Below are 13,328 nucleotides of genomic sequence, written 5' to 3'. Positions count from 1 at the left end.
GATGGCAGCCCACCAGGCTCCCCCGTCCCTGGGATTCTCCAGGCAAGAACACTGGAGTGGGTTGCCATTTCCTTCTCCAATGCATGAAAGTAAAAAGTGAAAGTGAAGTCGCTCAGTCGTGTCTGACTCTTAGCGACCCCATGGATTGCAGCCTACCAGGCTCCTCCATCCATGGGATTTTCCAGGCAAGAGTACTGGAGTGGGGTGCCATTCCCTTCTCCAATGTATGCACTACCAGAGATAAAATAGAGAACTAATAAGAACCTACTGTATAGCACAAGGAAGTCTACTCAATACTGTGTAGTGACTTTATATGGGAATAAAATCTAAAAAAGAGTGAATATATGTGTATGTATAACTGATTCACTTTGATGTACAACAGAAACTAACACAACATGTAAACCAACTATATTCCAATAAAATTAATTTTAAAAAAGAGAGCGAAGAGATCCTAACAGTTGTCATCACAAGATTTTTTTTCCCTTTTCTTTTTCTGTATCTCTCTGAGATAACAGATTTAACTAACTCATTACAGTCATTTCACAGTACATGTAAGTCAGATTAATGTGCTGTATGCACTAACAGGGCTGTATGTCAATTACATCTCAGTAAAATGGGGAAAAAACCAATTGGTAAATGATCACTGCCCCATAGTACCTTTTCTACAGGTTGGAAATTATTCAAAACAAAGATTGGGGGAAAACTAAGAGGTTCCCTGCATAATGGTGAGTGAAGTCTGCAGAGCTCTGAGATTGTGTGTGACAGGCTGGTACACAGACTGGCACACAGTAGGCGCTCTATAAACAAAGTCAGCCTGGGCCAAGGCCGGTGGGGGGGGTGCTTTTTACAAAGCTGGGTGGCTGGTAGGATAAGGAAGCGACCAGCTGGTGTGTGTACTCACTCATTCACTCATCTTGTCATTCATTCATTCATTCCCTCACTGTCTCTCACTAAGCACCTACTATGTGCTGGACCCTAGGCCAGGTACTGGGCACACCTTCCAGGATCTCCTGCTTCGGGGAGGAGGAGCATACAGAAACAATGCCAGCACCAAGGGAAGGGGAATCGCGGTTCTCACTGGCCCTCCTGTCCACCCCCAGCACCCCCAGACGCTACACACAGAGCAGATGCCTGAGTGAGCAATATCCCGGGGTTCCAGGTGAACACAGGACTTATGGACACAGGGCAGGAGGCCATGCAGAGGCCGTGGGAAAGGCAGACGGGGCACCTGGGAGGTGAGGCTGGCTCAGCTCAAAGCCCGCGTCATCTGATCCAGCACCTGGGAGAATGCCAGGCTGAGGGGAGGCGGCGCCAGGCACAGGGTGGGCAAGACTCCCCCAGCTCCTGGGGGCCTCGTGGGCCCCGCTGGGGCGCGCAGGGCCGGCCCAGGAATGTAAACCCGGGCCTGTTTGGGAAACCTGGAGCCAGGGGTTTCCGAGGGCGGCCCAGCGGGGCCTGCTGCAGGCTGGGGGACACATGTGATGTGTTAACACTCCGCAGCGGCGGGGTCGGCCTGGGCGGCCCCCACCCGCCTCGGGCAGGGCATCTGGAACCAGTTAGGGGCTCAGGGGTGGCCGGGACACGGTTACCTTGGCTGAGGCGGAGGCTCTGCTGGGGCAGCGGCCGAGGAGGATGGGGAGGCGATGCCGGCAGGAGAGCCGCAGCTCTTTGCTGGAAGCAAAGAAGGTGTAAGAGGCCTGGTGTGAGGGCACCCGGTGCAGGCCGGGTTGGGACCAAGCCAACCACCCCAGCAGAGGGCTGGAGACCCAGAAACAAGGCAGCAACCCAGTGAAAGTGCTATTAACATGCCCGGAGGCCTGATGGCGTGGGGTGTAATGGTCAGGGCTGCAGCAACCAGCGTTTGCATTCCAGCTTGGCCTCCACCTGGTCCTGGTACAGTGGGCAAGTGCCTCCGTTTCCCCTCCAGCACCGGGGCTGGGAGGCACTCAGTGGCAGGTCTTCTGTGGGCCCAGCCATGGGCTCCCTCGCTTTGGACAGTGAGCTTTAAACCCGGGCCCCTCCTGCAGCCCTGGGCACAGAGCACCCCTCCCCCTCGCCTCCTCAGGCCAGGCACTCACAGCTCCCCACTGCTGCCTGTCTCAGGGGCTACCCTGTCCGGGGACGCCTCTCCACCAGGTGCGCCAACCTCAGCACGGCTGACACCGTGGACCACATCACTCATCGTTGTGTGCATTATAGGAGGTCTGGCAGTAGCTGTGGCCCGCCCCGCGAGGAGCTGGAAGACCCCCCTGCCAGGCTGTAACAACCAGACATTTCCCCAGACATCGCCCAAAGCCCCCGGGTGAGAACCGCTGGTATATATCGTTAACAGTGGCTTCCTCATCGCCCTCCATCACCTGGAGCCTGGTGACCCACCTGACTTCATCTGAGTGTTAAGACCCCTGACCCCAGAACCAGGCACCCCAGAAGGTTCCCAGACTGAAGAGCCATACTAGTTATTACTATTCAAGGCCCGGGATGCATTTAGCTTGGGAGAATAAGAACTCCTCATTCGTGTCCTGAGCCCCAGAGGTCAAAGATGTTTTATCAGCTGTGTGACCTCGGGCAAGCCACTTGGCCTCTCTGAGCCTCCCTTGCCACCTCTGTGCAGTGGGGCTGTGGGGAGGGTTTGAAGCAGTGCTGCGGGTCAGATGCTCAGCTGAGGCCTCTCCCTCACCCATTCCTCTCCCCTCGGGGCCCCCAGAGTGTGGCAAAGCCCTCACCTGAGTGCTTGGTTGTGGCCATGGACATTGAGGACCAGGCTGGTTTGAGAATCACATGTCAGCTGCAGGGAAGAATGCACCTCTTCCTTTTCCCAGAGCTCCCGGAACATGAGCTGAAGAGGGAACAGGACGGGGTGGCGGAGGGTAGGCTGGGAGGGGAGGGCCGGACAACCCTCACATCCCTGTCTGCCCACCAGCCTGGCAGGGCAGATGCCCATCAGACTTGGCCCCATCTGCCAACCCTTGGATGGTGAGGACCCCTGGGCAGGCCTGGGCTGGCTCCCTCGCTGCAGCCCAGGTTGCCAGTCATGGGTCCCCTATGTCCACCTGTACCCCAGACATTGGCAAAGAGCCAGCATCCTACAGACCTCCCCACCACCCAGGCTGAGGGCAGGGAAAGGGGATTCAGATGAAGTGCTGCTCAGCTGTGGGTCATGGTGACACAGACCCGCTGCAGGAAGAATGACATCCTGGGCCCCTGAACTCTGGGAACTGCCCCTCCTCCCACAGCAGAGGGGAGTGAGAGGCAGGGGGATTGCCGGATAGCCCAAAACAGAAAGTTGGAAAAGAGACTTGGATGTTCGTGCTCCGTGGCTCGTGAGGGACTGGGAGGGCCCCACTAAGCAAGTTGAGTTCACACCAAGTGACACTGTCCCGCTGCATGGGGACACAGCACATTTTCTGTCTTAGAGGGTGTGGGGGTGCATCTCAGGGAAGGACCCGGTACCAAGTCTGAGTCCCTATTTTGATGCCTACTTGCTACATGATCTTGGGCAGGTCACCGAGAGACCGACCTGTGACCCAAGGATGCTGATGACTACAGAGGCATCATCAGCACCACCAGAGCAGCAAAGGCTTCTGAAGCATCCGCTCCAGCCACACACCATCCCAGGGGCATTACTAGTATTGACTTACTCCATCCTCACAACCCTCACATTAACAGTACAAGTATTATCCCCATTTCACAGATGAGGCGACTGAGGGCACACAGAGGCTAAGGAATCTGCTCAAGGACAGACAGCCAGCAAATGACAGAGCTGGGACTGGGCTCCAGAGATGGCATGTATAACAATTGTGCTGCTCTGCCTCTTACTGGGGTGTTAGGAGATGAGTCAGTCCATATAGGACCCTCAGAACAGTGCCAAGCATGCAGTAGGCGCTGTACAAATGCAAGCTGGGTTTTGATTCTGATTAAAAGTGTAAGTTGGGCTTTGATTCTGATTAAAAGGTGGAAGGGTGGAAAGGACACAGGACCAGGAGCTGGAACACAGGTGCAGGGGCCTGTCCACACCAGCCCCACGGCGGGGAGCACAGAGGCCGCTGGTTATAATTATTATCATTATTAATGAAGCCTTTGCAAACTGTAAAGTGCTGGACAGACACAAGGCAAGACTATTCCCATCAACTGTGCACACAGTGGTCCTCTGCCCCTGGGAATAGGATGGGAGTTGACAGAATTAGCAGGGGAGTTTGCCCCTGCCCGGGCTGGCCACCCATGCCTCACCTGGCTGGCAAAGGGCACCCCCAGCCTCCAGAGAAGAGGTGCCGTGTGGCTGACATTCACCACCAGCTCCAGGGGGCCATTCACTGGCCGGGCCACCAGGGCTGCCGCGTCCATGCTGATCCCACCGTCCCCACCTTGGAGGACCACATGGGCCTGTGTCTGGGTCTCTAGAGACAGAGAATGGCAAAGGCTGCTGGGAACTGGGGTTCATTTCCCTTTCCAGTTTAGGTTCGCACGCTGTGGATACCACTGAGACTGACCTGGGTGAGCCTCTCACTTCTGAGTCCCTGTGACAGCATCTGTCATGAGGCTCCCCCCAATCGTGGCCTGGCCAGCTCCTCTCATTGCAGTCACTGCTGCTATGACACCTCCTCCGAGCAGCCTCTGCTGATTGCCCCTCTAAAGTACCTCCCAGCCCGTCCTGCTTCCTCCCTCGTCAGAAGGTCAGCTCCATGAGAGCAGGACCTTTAGTCTATTTCCTTCCCTGCTGCGACCCCAGCACTTACTACCACCTCAGACACATCACAAGTGCCCAGAACCTGAGGGAGTGAATAACCAATGATGCTTTTCTCCAGAGTTAATACAATATCAAATCAATATCAAATGATATTGACCTGCAGCTTGCCTGGCCCAGGGAGAATGGTCTGCACCCTCCCCCAGCATGTGCGGGCATCTCTTCCAGTCCTCTGCCTCCGAGCTAGGCCACAACTCAGCTCAGGAGACAGAAGAAACCCCTCCATGAAAAGAGATTCTGGGATCTCACTCAGTCCCATCACCTGGGAGGCCCTCCTTGAGAGACAAGGAAAAGCTGGCAACTCTGAGCCTCAATTTCCTCAGCTACAGAGTGGGCATAGGCTACCCACCTCAAGAGACATCACCAAGGTTAACTAAGATAACACATCCGCTGGGCACACAGTAGGTCTCGTGAAGGGTCTGCCTCCTTCCTTCATTATGCAGTGTTCAACCACGTGCACCTACTAGGTGTGGGGTGTGAGTGGGGAGGGAACACACGTCCAAGGGGACTCAGTCCCTTGAGCCCGGGGAGGTTCCTGATTGTGGGGACACCAAGAATGTTGACACCAGGCAGAACATGCCCCCTGAGAGACTGGCACAGCAGTGGGGGAGGTGAGAGGTCGCCGTGACTGAAGGCTAGCACACAGGCCTCCTGGCCCCGGGAACTGGGGCCATGTGGAATCATTCCTGGGACAACTGTCCCATCACTGACCCACCACATCCCTGACAAACCCTTCCTCAGAGCAGTCTGTGAGGTCAGCTCACACTAAGACAGTCCCCTGTCTGATTCAGGTGCCTGCTCACCCTGCAAGAGGCTGAGAACCAAGGATGGAAGAACTGGAGGCCAGAAGAGGACCATCCAGGAGACTTGGAGCCACCCAGGGATCCTGATCTCTGCCATCTACACGGGGTGGGGGTGGGGGTCAGAGGGTGGCTCTGGAGTCATGCTGCCTGGATTCATCATGAGCCAGCTGTGTGGCATGGGATGAGTGACTCAACCTCTCTGAGCTTCTGTTCCTCCTCTGCAGAATGGAGATGGTGTTACTCACCACTCCCTCATACCCGTTCATTCAACAGATGATTAACTGAGCACTTACTATCTGCCACTCGGCAAACAGACAAAGAGTGAAGTGTGGGGTGGATGGAAGGTGGGAAGTGAGAAATAAGAATATTTGAGAAGTGAGTTACACAGCTTGTTAGAATGACAAAGTCTGGGAGAGCGGTGGGGAGAGCCGGAGGGAGGTGGGGGTGCAAATAAATAGGGAGAGAGGCAAGGCCTCAAGAGGAGATGATATTTGAGAAGTAGGTGGTGAGGGACTGTCTCTTTGTTTCTCCCACAAGGAGTCATGTGAGGAAGAGCGTACCAGGCAGACGAAATAGCCTGTGCAAAGGTCCTGAGGCAGGAGTAAGCCTCATGTGTTGGAAGAATATCAAGGAGTGGAATGAGCAGGGGTCAGGAGAGAGGTCAGAGGGTCTGGGTCCTGAGGACTCAGAGGCCCCACTAGGGGCTTCAAGCTTCCCTTGGTGTGAACGGGGTTGTCGAGCAGACTCACTGAGTTCCTGAGAGCTTGCCTCAGTGTTATATATGCAGTAATCACTCAATCAACGCAGGCTCTTCGGACTTCCCTGGTGGCCCAGAGGCTAAGACTCCACAGTCCCAATGCGGGGAGCCTGGGTTCAATCCCTGGTCAGGGAACTAGATCCCACATGCTGTAACTAAGAGCTCGCATGCTGCAACTAAAGATCCCACATGCCACAGTTAAGACCCAGCGCAGCCAAATAAATAAATAAAAATAAAAGTCCTCATTAAAAAAAAAAAAAAAACAATAACAAAAACACTGACTTTTATTACTGTTACCTTCCCTTCCTCCTCCAATATGGGTTAAACTATTTCCCCTTAAAACTTATGCTTAAAAAAACAAAAAACAAAAAAACAAAAACTTATGCTTAAAGTCCTAACTCCCAGGACCTGTGGATGCGCCCTTATTTGGAAATAGGATCGGTGGCTTAGTTGGTAAAGAATCTACCTGCAATGCAGGAGACCCGGGTTCAGTCCCTGGGTCAGGAAGATCCCCTGGAGAAGAAAGTGGCAACCCATTCTAGTCATCTTGCCTGGAGAATCCCATGGACAGAGAAGCCTGGCGGGATACAGTCCATGGAGTCGCAAGAGTCAGACACAACTTAACGACTAAACCACAAAGCAAGCCAACGTGAGGTGCTGGGTTGGGATGGGCCCTAATCCAATGGCTAGCATCCTTACAGAAAGAAGAAAAGAGGCAGAGACTTGAGGGCAGAGACCAGGGTTATGCAGACCCAAGTGCAAGAATGCCTGGGGCTACCGAGAGCTGGCAGAGGCAAGTAAGGGTTGAATCCTAAAGACTCTGGAGGGAGCATGGCCCTGACCACACCTGATTTCTGACTTCCAGCCTTTAGAAGTTGGAAGAATAAATTTCTGTTGTTTTAAGCCACTCGGCTTATGGTACGCTGCCTTGGCAGTCCTGGGAAGTGAATACACACTCCTTTAAGAGTCAGGTTCCAAGGCCAAGGGCATCCTGGTTAGTCCTGGAACTCAGGGTCACTCTGGGCCTGAGGCTGGCAGGCAGGTGTCTGTGTAGGGGGGCTGACTCCCGACCCGGGCAGGGTCCGGCCACCTTACTCTGCATCTGCAGCTCGGCGCCCAGGAGGGCCTCTCCCGGGAACCCCGCCTGCCGCAGGGCCCAGCTGTTGTGCTCGCTCCAACCAGAGACCTCCAGGCGCCCATCGCGGTGATGGCAGCTCACAGAGTAGTTCAGAGACGTGGACCCTGCCGAGACGCATCCTGAATTCTCAAAGCCAGCGCCACTGCTGTCAACATCCGCAGAGACCTGGAACAACACCCAGGAGACGCCAGACCACCCTGAGCAGAGAAAGCCAGCCTGGTCCGGCTAGGACCCGCGCCCCCAAACCCTGGGGTGGGAAGAACCGGGGCCCCGAGAGAGCAGGATGGAGGAACAACTGGGTTACACTTGGCAAACTACACACGTGCTGTTTGGCACTAGAGGGCAGGGAGGTGCCTGCTGAGGAGTGATTGCTCATGGGTAACAGGGTTCCCACCTGGGGGGATGAAAATGCTCCGAATTAGAGAGTAGCTACACAAATTTATCAGTGTACTAAATACCTAAATTGTACAGTTTAAAATAGCTCAGGGGACTTCCCTCAAAGTCCAATAGTTAAGAATTCGCCTTCCAATGCAAAGGGTGAGGGTTCGATCCCTGGCCGGGGAACTAAGATCTCCATGGCCAAAAAAAACCAAAACATAAGACAAAAGCAATATTGGAAGAAATCCAATAAAGACTTTTAAAAATGGTCCATGTAAAAATATCTTTAAACAAAATAAAACAGTTCAAATGGTAAAGATGTATTTCACCACAATAAAAGTTAATACATTTTTTTAAAAAAACTTTTTTTTTCCAAAAAGTTAAAAATATACAACTTGAAAGACTTTAGACAGGGCATAAGCTCTCTAGGTCCCCTTACGGCTCACCTGATACACTGGCGTTCTCCATGGGGCCCCAAAGTCTTTGAGTTTGCAAGACCATGCGCCCGTGAGTTAATCACTGAAGCCACAACAGGCCATTAGCCATCGCGGGCAGAACACAGTGTGTGGCAGCAGGCGGCGAGGCAGATTCCTGCTTGAAGTCACCCGCTCTATAAAGCGGGAGGTGTCACTCCATCGCTCAACCATGCTGACTGAAACACCTACCACTCGCTGGGCCCTGTTAAACCTTAGGAGGCTGCCACACGTGAGACAGACAGAAATGTCTCAACTTTTATATTACTTCGTGGAACCTAAACACCAGCCGTGGGAGACAGACCGGGACAACACCGAAGGCATCACGTGTCAGATGATAGGAAGTCGATGGAAAAGAGAAAGCTGGGGAGAGGCTAGGAAGGGCATGGCACGGTAAAGATGCAGCTACAGAGGTCTCTGGTCCCAGCTCCTGCTAACAGTTGGTCTTTGACCCCAGTTCAGAGCCTGGCACAGAGCCCATACAGCTTTGTAGACTGAGTGATGGGGGTGACAGCAGAATATGACACGGAGCTCACAGATCCCTTGGAATTTCCTGGGTGATAGGAGAGGCTTTTGCTCTAACGAGGTGATGCTTTAGGGGGTTCCTGGATGAGGGTTTTGTCAATCAAGGCTGATTTCAAGGGTTTGACTACACGGTGGGGAGGATGGACTAGGCATTGTTTGCCAAGATGGAGAGAAACAGGGAGGGACCGGTCTGGGGGGCTGGCCTGTCTGGTTTTGGAACAGCTAAAGTCGGAGTTGCCTGCCAGGCATCTGAGTGGAGATACAGTGGGCAGGTGGGCCTACAGATCTGGGGTTCAGAGGAGGGGGAGATGGGGGACATGGCAGTGCAGATATGGCATTGATATAAGAGACTGGATAAGACCATGAAGTGAATGTGTGTGGACAACAAGGAAAAAGAGGCCTGAGGACAAGCTTTGGTCTGCTGGGAGTGGAAGAGGGGGCTCTAGAGGAGGAGAATGTATAACAATCCTGGGGGCACGGCTGGGTGAAGGAAGTGAATACTGAAAGTGAAAAGAGAAGGGAAAGTCGCTCAGTTGTGTCTGACTCTTTGCGACCCCATGCACTGTAGCCCCCCAGGCTCCTCTGTCCATGGGATTCTCCAGGCAAGAATACTGGTGTGGGTAGTGGTTCCTTTCTCCAGGGGATCTTCCCAACCCAGGGATCGAACCAAGGTCTCCTGCATTGCAGGCGGATTCTTTACCAGCTGAGCCACCAGTTTCCAGATGAAAAAGACTGAGGCTCAGAGGGAGGTCTGAAGCTTGTTCTACCATCCCCTTGTCTCAGAGCTACTTCCAAAAAGGTTTGTTGAATGAATGATTTCCATTATCACTGCCACTCGCCAAGGCTGACCTGAAGGGCCATCCTGTCCTCCACCCACAGCGTCCGCAGTGCGGGCATGTTGTGCTGGAGTCTGCAGTCCAGGGCGACATGCTCTGGCCACCGAGTGAAGGTCAGCTCCTCGGACACCTGTCAGGGTGGAAGACGTGGGACCAGGGCACTCAGGCTGGGCTGTCCCCACGGCTCCCAGCCCCACCAAGCCCCCCTCACCCCGGCAGAGTCCCCCACCTCTTTGTCATCCACTCCGACCCGCAGGGTGTGTCTGTAGCTGGGCCCGAGCCTCTCGTTGGTCAGGTACAGCAGGATCTGGGCTGGAAGGGCCAAGGGGTTGGGCTGAGGCAGGTTGTGTGTAAGCAGCAAGTTCACCTCCTGCTGGGTCTATAACAGAGCAAGAAAAACTAAGACTCACGTGAGAGATCACCAAGAGATATTTGCACACCCATGTTCATAGCAGCACTCTTCACAATAGCCAAAGAGTGGAAGCAACCCAAGTGTCCACTGATGGATAAATGGACTAACAAAACATGGGCCATTCATACAATGCAATATTATTCAGCCTTAAAAAGGAAGGAAATTGAATAGAGCTGGGGGGCGGTGCGGGAAATGAGGAGTTGTATTGTGGGTAGTTTCAGTTTTGCAAGATGAAGAGAGTTCTGGACATGGATGGTGGTGACGGCTGTACAACCACATGAATGTATTTGATGCCACTGAACTGTGCACTTGAAAGTGGTTAAGATGGTAAATTTTGTCATGTGTATTATACCACAATGAAAATATTTTTAAAATAAAACAAAAATGTACCTAATTTAATTAATTAAAGAAAGAAATAAAGGGAAGTTGCTCAGTCGTGTCCAACTCTTTGCAACCCCATGGGCTGTAGCCTACCAGGCTCCTCCTTCCATGGAATTTGGCAAGCAAGAGTACCGGAGTGGGTTGCCATTTCCTTCTCCAGGGGATCTTCCCGACCCAGGGATCGAACCTGGGTCTCCTGCATCGCAGGCAGACGCTTTACCATCTGAGCCACCAGAGAAGCCCATTAATTAGTTAAGTATACAATAAAAAACTAGACACTGCCCAAATGCTAATGGATAAGATGAATAGATGAATTGTGATACCAGCACACCATGGAATACTATACAGTAGTGAAAAAGGATACAGACCATGTGAATCCCACAAACATCATGCTGAACAAAAGGAGGCAGATGCAAAAGGGAGAAGGCTGTGTGCTTCATGAACATGACATTAAAAGAGTCTGATGAGTGATGGTTCCTTGGGAGCTAAGATGGGGAAGGGGCAGCTGAGGGACTTCTCAGAAGTCTCATTCCTCTACTCATGGACCCTGAAGCTCTCATCTGCCAGGGTCCTCTCTGGAGCTCAGCTGGTATCCAAATGCTTCTCTCATCAGGAGCACATGGCCCTGGCATCCCAGGCCATCCTGGTCTGCACCCCACCTGTCCGCACCCTCACCTTGGTAGTACCGAGGACAAGCAGCCCCCGTAGTGTGCTGGCATCCACGGTGGCCAGCACCTGAGCGTCCACAGCCGTGGAGTTCACTACAATGTAGCCGGAGCCGTCAACTCGGCCTGGGACCCCCAGGGCCTGGAAGGGTTGAAAGAGATGGAAGTAGGGCTTCTTAACTAGGGTGGGGTCTCAAGTGGGCATCAGGGGTCCCATGATCTCCCTTGAACTGAAAACAAAATGGGGTGAGGATGTGCCCACATGAGTCTCTACAGGAGAGAGTTTGTGACTTGGGTCAGATTTCAGGAGTGCCAGAGGGCCCCACCTCAGTAGCCCTGCACTGTCCAACGAGCTTCCTCCGGCCCCCTTCCCGACCCCCCAAACCACAAAGATCACATCTTTATGCCCAAGAGAACCTCATCCCATGAAACCAACTGGTTAAGAGCCTTCCAACACTGGCAGCTATGAAATGTGTACTTCCCCTCTTCTCCTCCCCCAGCCCCTCCACCTCCCCAGGCGCACAGAACCCAGACACCTGCTCCTGAGAGGAGATGGCAGCCTGTCCAGGAAGCAGGCTGCAAGGCCGGCCCCCATGGGCATCTCCCTAGGCTCCACCCACCAGCGCATCGCCAAGCACAGGGCAGGTCCGTCTAACCGTCACAGTGGAGGAGGTCACTGCACCCCATCCACGATGATGACTCTGAAGCCCAGAGAGGAACAGGGATGTGCTCAAGGCCACCAGGGACAGGGGGCAGAACCACCATTCAGAGTCTGGGCTTCCTGGCCTCACAGGTGGCCTTCCAGTGCCCAGGTCAGCTGCCCAACTCTACCTGCCTGACACAGTGTTTGACCCTATTAACCCTCTCCTCCCCAGCCTCGAGACCCTCTTCTCCCTTGGGGTTCCTCCTCCTCCTGGCTTGTTCTTCTTGGTACCCTTGGTTGTTTCCTTCTCATCTTCCCCATCTTTGCAACCTGAGTGCTTGGTCTCCATCCACCCCACAGCCATCTCAGCCAGTCTGTGATTTTTCGAGTTTTTTCTTTTTGATGTGGACCATTTAAAAAATCTTTATTGAATTTGTTACAATATTGCTTCTGTTTTATGTTTTGGTTTTTGGGTCCTGAGGCATGTGGGATCTTCACTCCCTGACCAGGGATTGAACCTGCACCCTCTGCATTGGAAGGCAAAGTCTTAACCACTGGACCGCCAGGGAAGCCCTCAGTCTGTGGCTTTAAATGGGACCACCTAGAGGTGGAGACCTCCAGTTCAGACCACAGCTGACCTCCTGATTGCCCCCGCCATCTCCACTTGGGTGTTTAAGAGCCCTGTCAGATTTAACAACTCCAAAACGGGCCTGTGAGTCACCAACACCCCCTCCCCAACCCTCCTCCACCCACGTCCTTCCTACCACCAGGAACAGCAGCAGCCCCAGTCCTCTGCTCACACAGTCGCCATCTGGCTCCCTTTTTTCTCACACCCACATCTGAATTCTATCCAATCCTATCTCTCCACCTCCGTGATGGACCCTGAATCCGAGGGTGCTCCCACCCCCTGGGCTTTTTATAAAACAGAAGTCAGCAAACGACAGCCCACCAGCCACATCCAGCCCACTGCCTGTTGTAAATAAAGCTTTATTGGAACACAGTCTTGCCCATTCACCGCAGACTGTCTATGGCACATTGCACTACAATAGTACCACTGAGTAGTTACAACAGCAGCTGAATGGCCTGCAAAGTCTAAGATATTTGCTATCTGGACTTTTATAGAGACGGTTTGCTGATCCCGGTCCTAGAGAATGCCCTTCCCTCTCCAGCTCTGCCTCAGGGCCTTTGCACTGGCCATACCCAGAAAACCCTGTCCCCTTGGGACTTCTCTGGTGGTCCAGTTAGTAAGACTTCACACCCTAAATGCGAGGGTCCTAGGTATGATCCCTGGTCAGGGAACTAGATCCCACATCCCGCAAATAAGAGTTCGCATGCCACAACTAACGATCCCACATGCCTCAACTAAGACCCGGTGTGCAACCAAATAATTAAATAGAAATAAATATTTTTTTAAAAAAGAGAAAACCTTCTCCCCAGGTACCCACAATCCTACTCTCTCCTCTCCTTCAGATCTGTGCTTAAATGTCATCCTGTTTGGGGGACCAACCTTGACCTGACATACAAAATTGCAGTATCTGCCCTGTTTTTCATGACCCCCTTTCCCACTTTCTCTCTC

The 13,328-nt window shown here is 53.1% G+C and overlaps 1 protein-coding gene and 1 non-coding gene across 2 annotated transcripts in view; both read right to left on the bottom strand.

The window, feature by feature from the left end:
- APOLTP (apolipoprotein lipid transfer particle homolog) overlaps nt 1-13,328 on the bottom strand; it is a 168,901-nt gene that overhangs the window by 39,868 nt on the left and 115,705 nt on the right. Inside the window, exons 43-47 of the mRNA XM_081560372.1 lie at nt 9,651-9,664; nt 7,397-7,604; nt 4,228-4,394; nt 2,724-2,836; nt 1,590-1,671 (exon numbers count right to left, since the gene is read on the bottom strand). Of these exons, the coding sequence (XP_081416498.1) occupies nt 1,590-1,671; nt 2,724-2,836; nt 4,228-4,394; nt 7,397-7,604; nt 9,651-9,664 (584 nt within the window). The remainder of the gene's footprint in view (nt 1-1,589; nt 1,672-2,723; nt 2,837-4,227; nt 4,395-7,396; nt 7,605-9,650; nt 9,665-13,328) is intronic.
- On the bottom strand, nt 10,610-10,683 carry TRNAR-GCG (transfer RNA arginine (anticodon GCG)). Its single transcript has one exon. It is a non-coding gene; the product is annotated as a tRNA-Arg (tRNA).

The sequence above is a fragment of the Giraffa tippelskirchi genome, chromosome 13 (genome assembly GCF_054371585.1).
Source record: "Giraffa tippelskirchi isolate mGirTip1 chromosome 13, T2T-mGirTip1v1.2.pri, whole genome shotgun sequence".
Lineage (NCBI taxonomy): Eukaryota > Metazoa > Chordata > Mammalia > Artiodactyla > Giraffidae > Giraffa > Giraffa tippelskirchi.
This window is presented reverse-complemented; position numbering and strand designations above follow the sequence as displayed.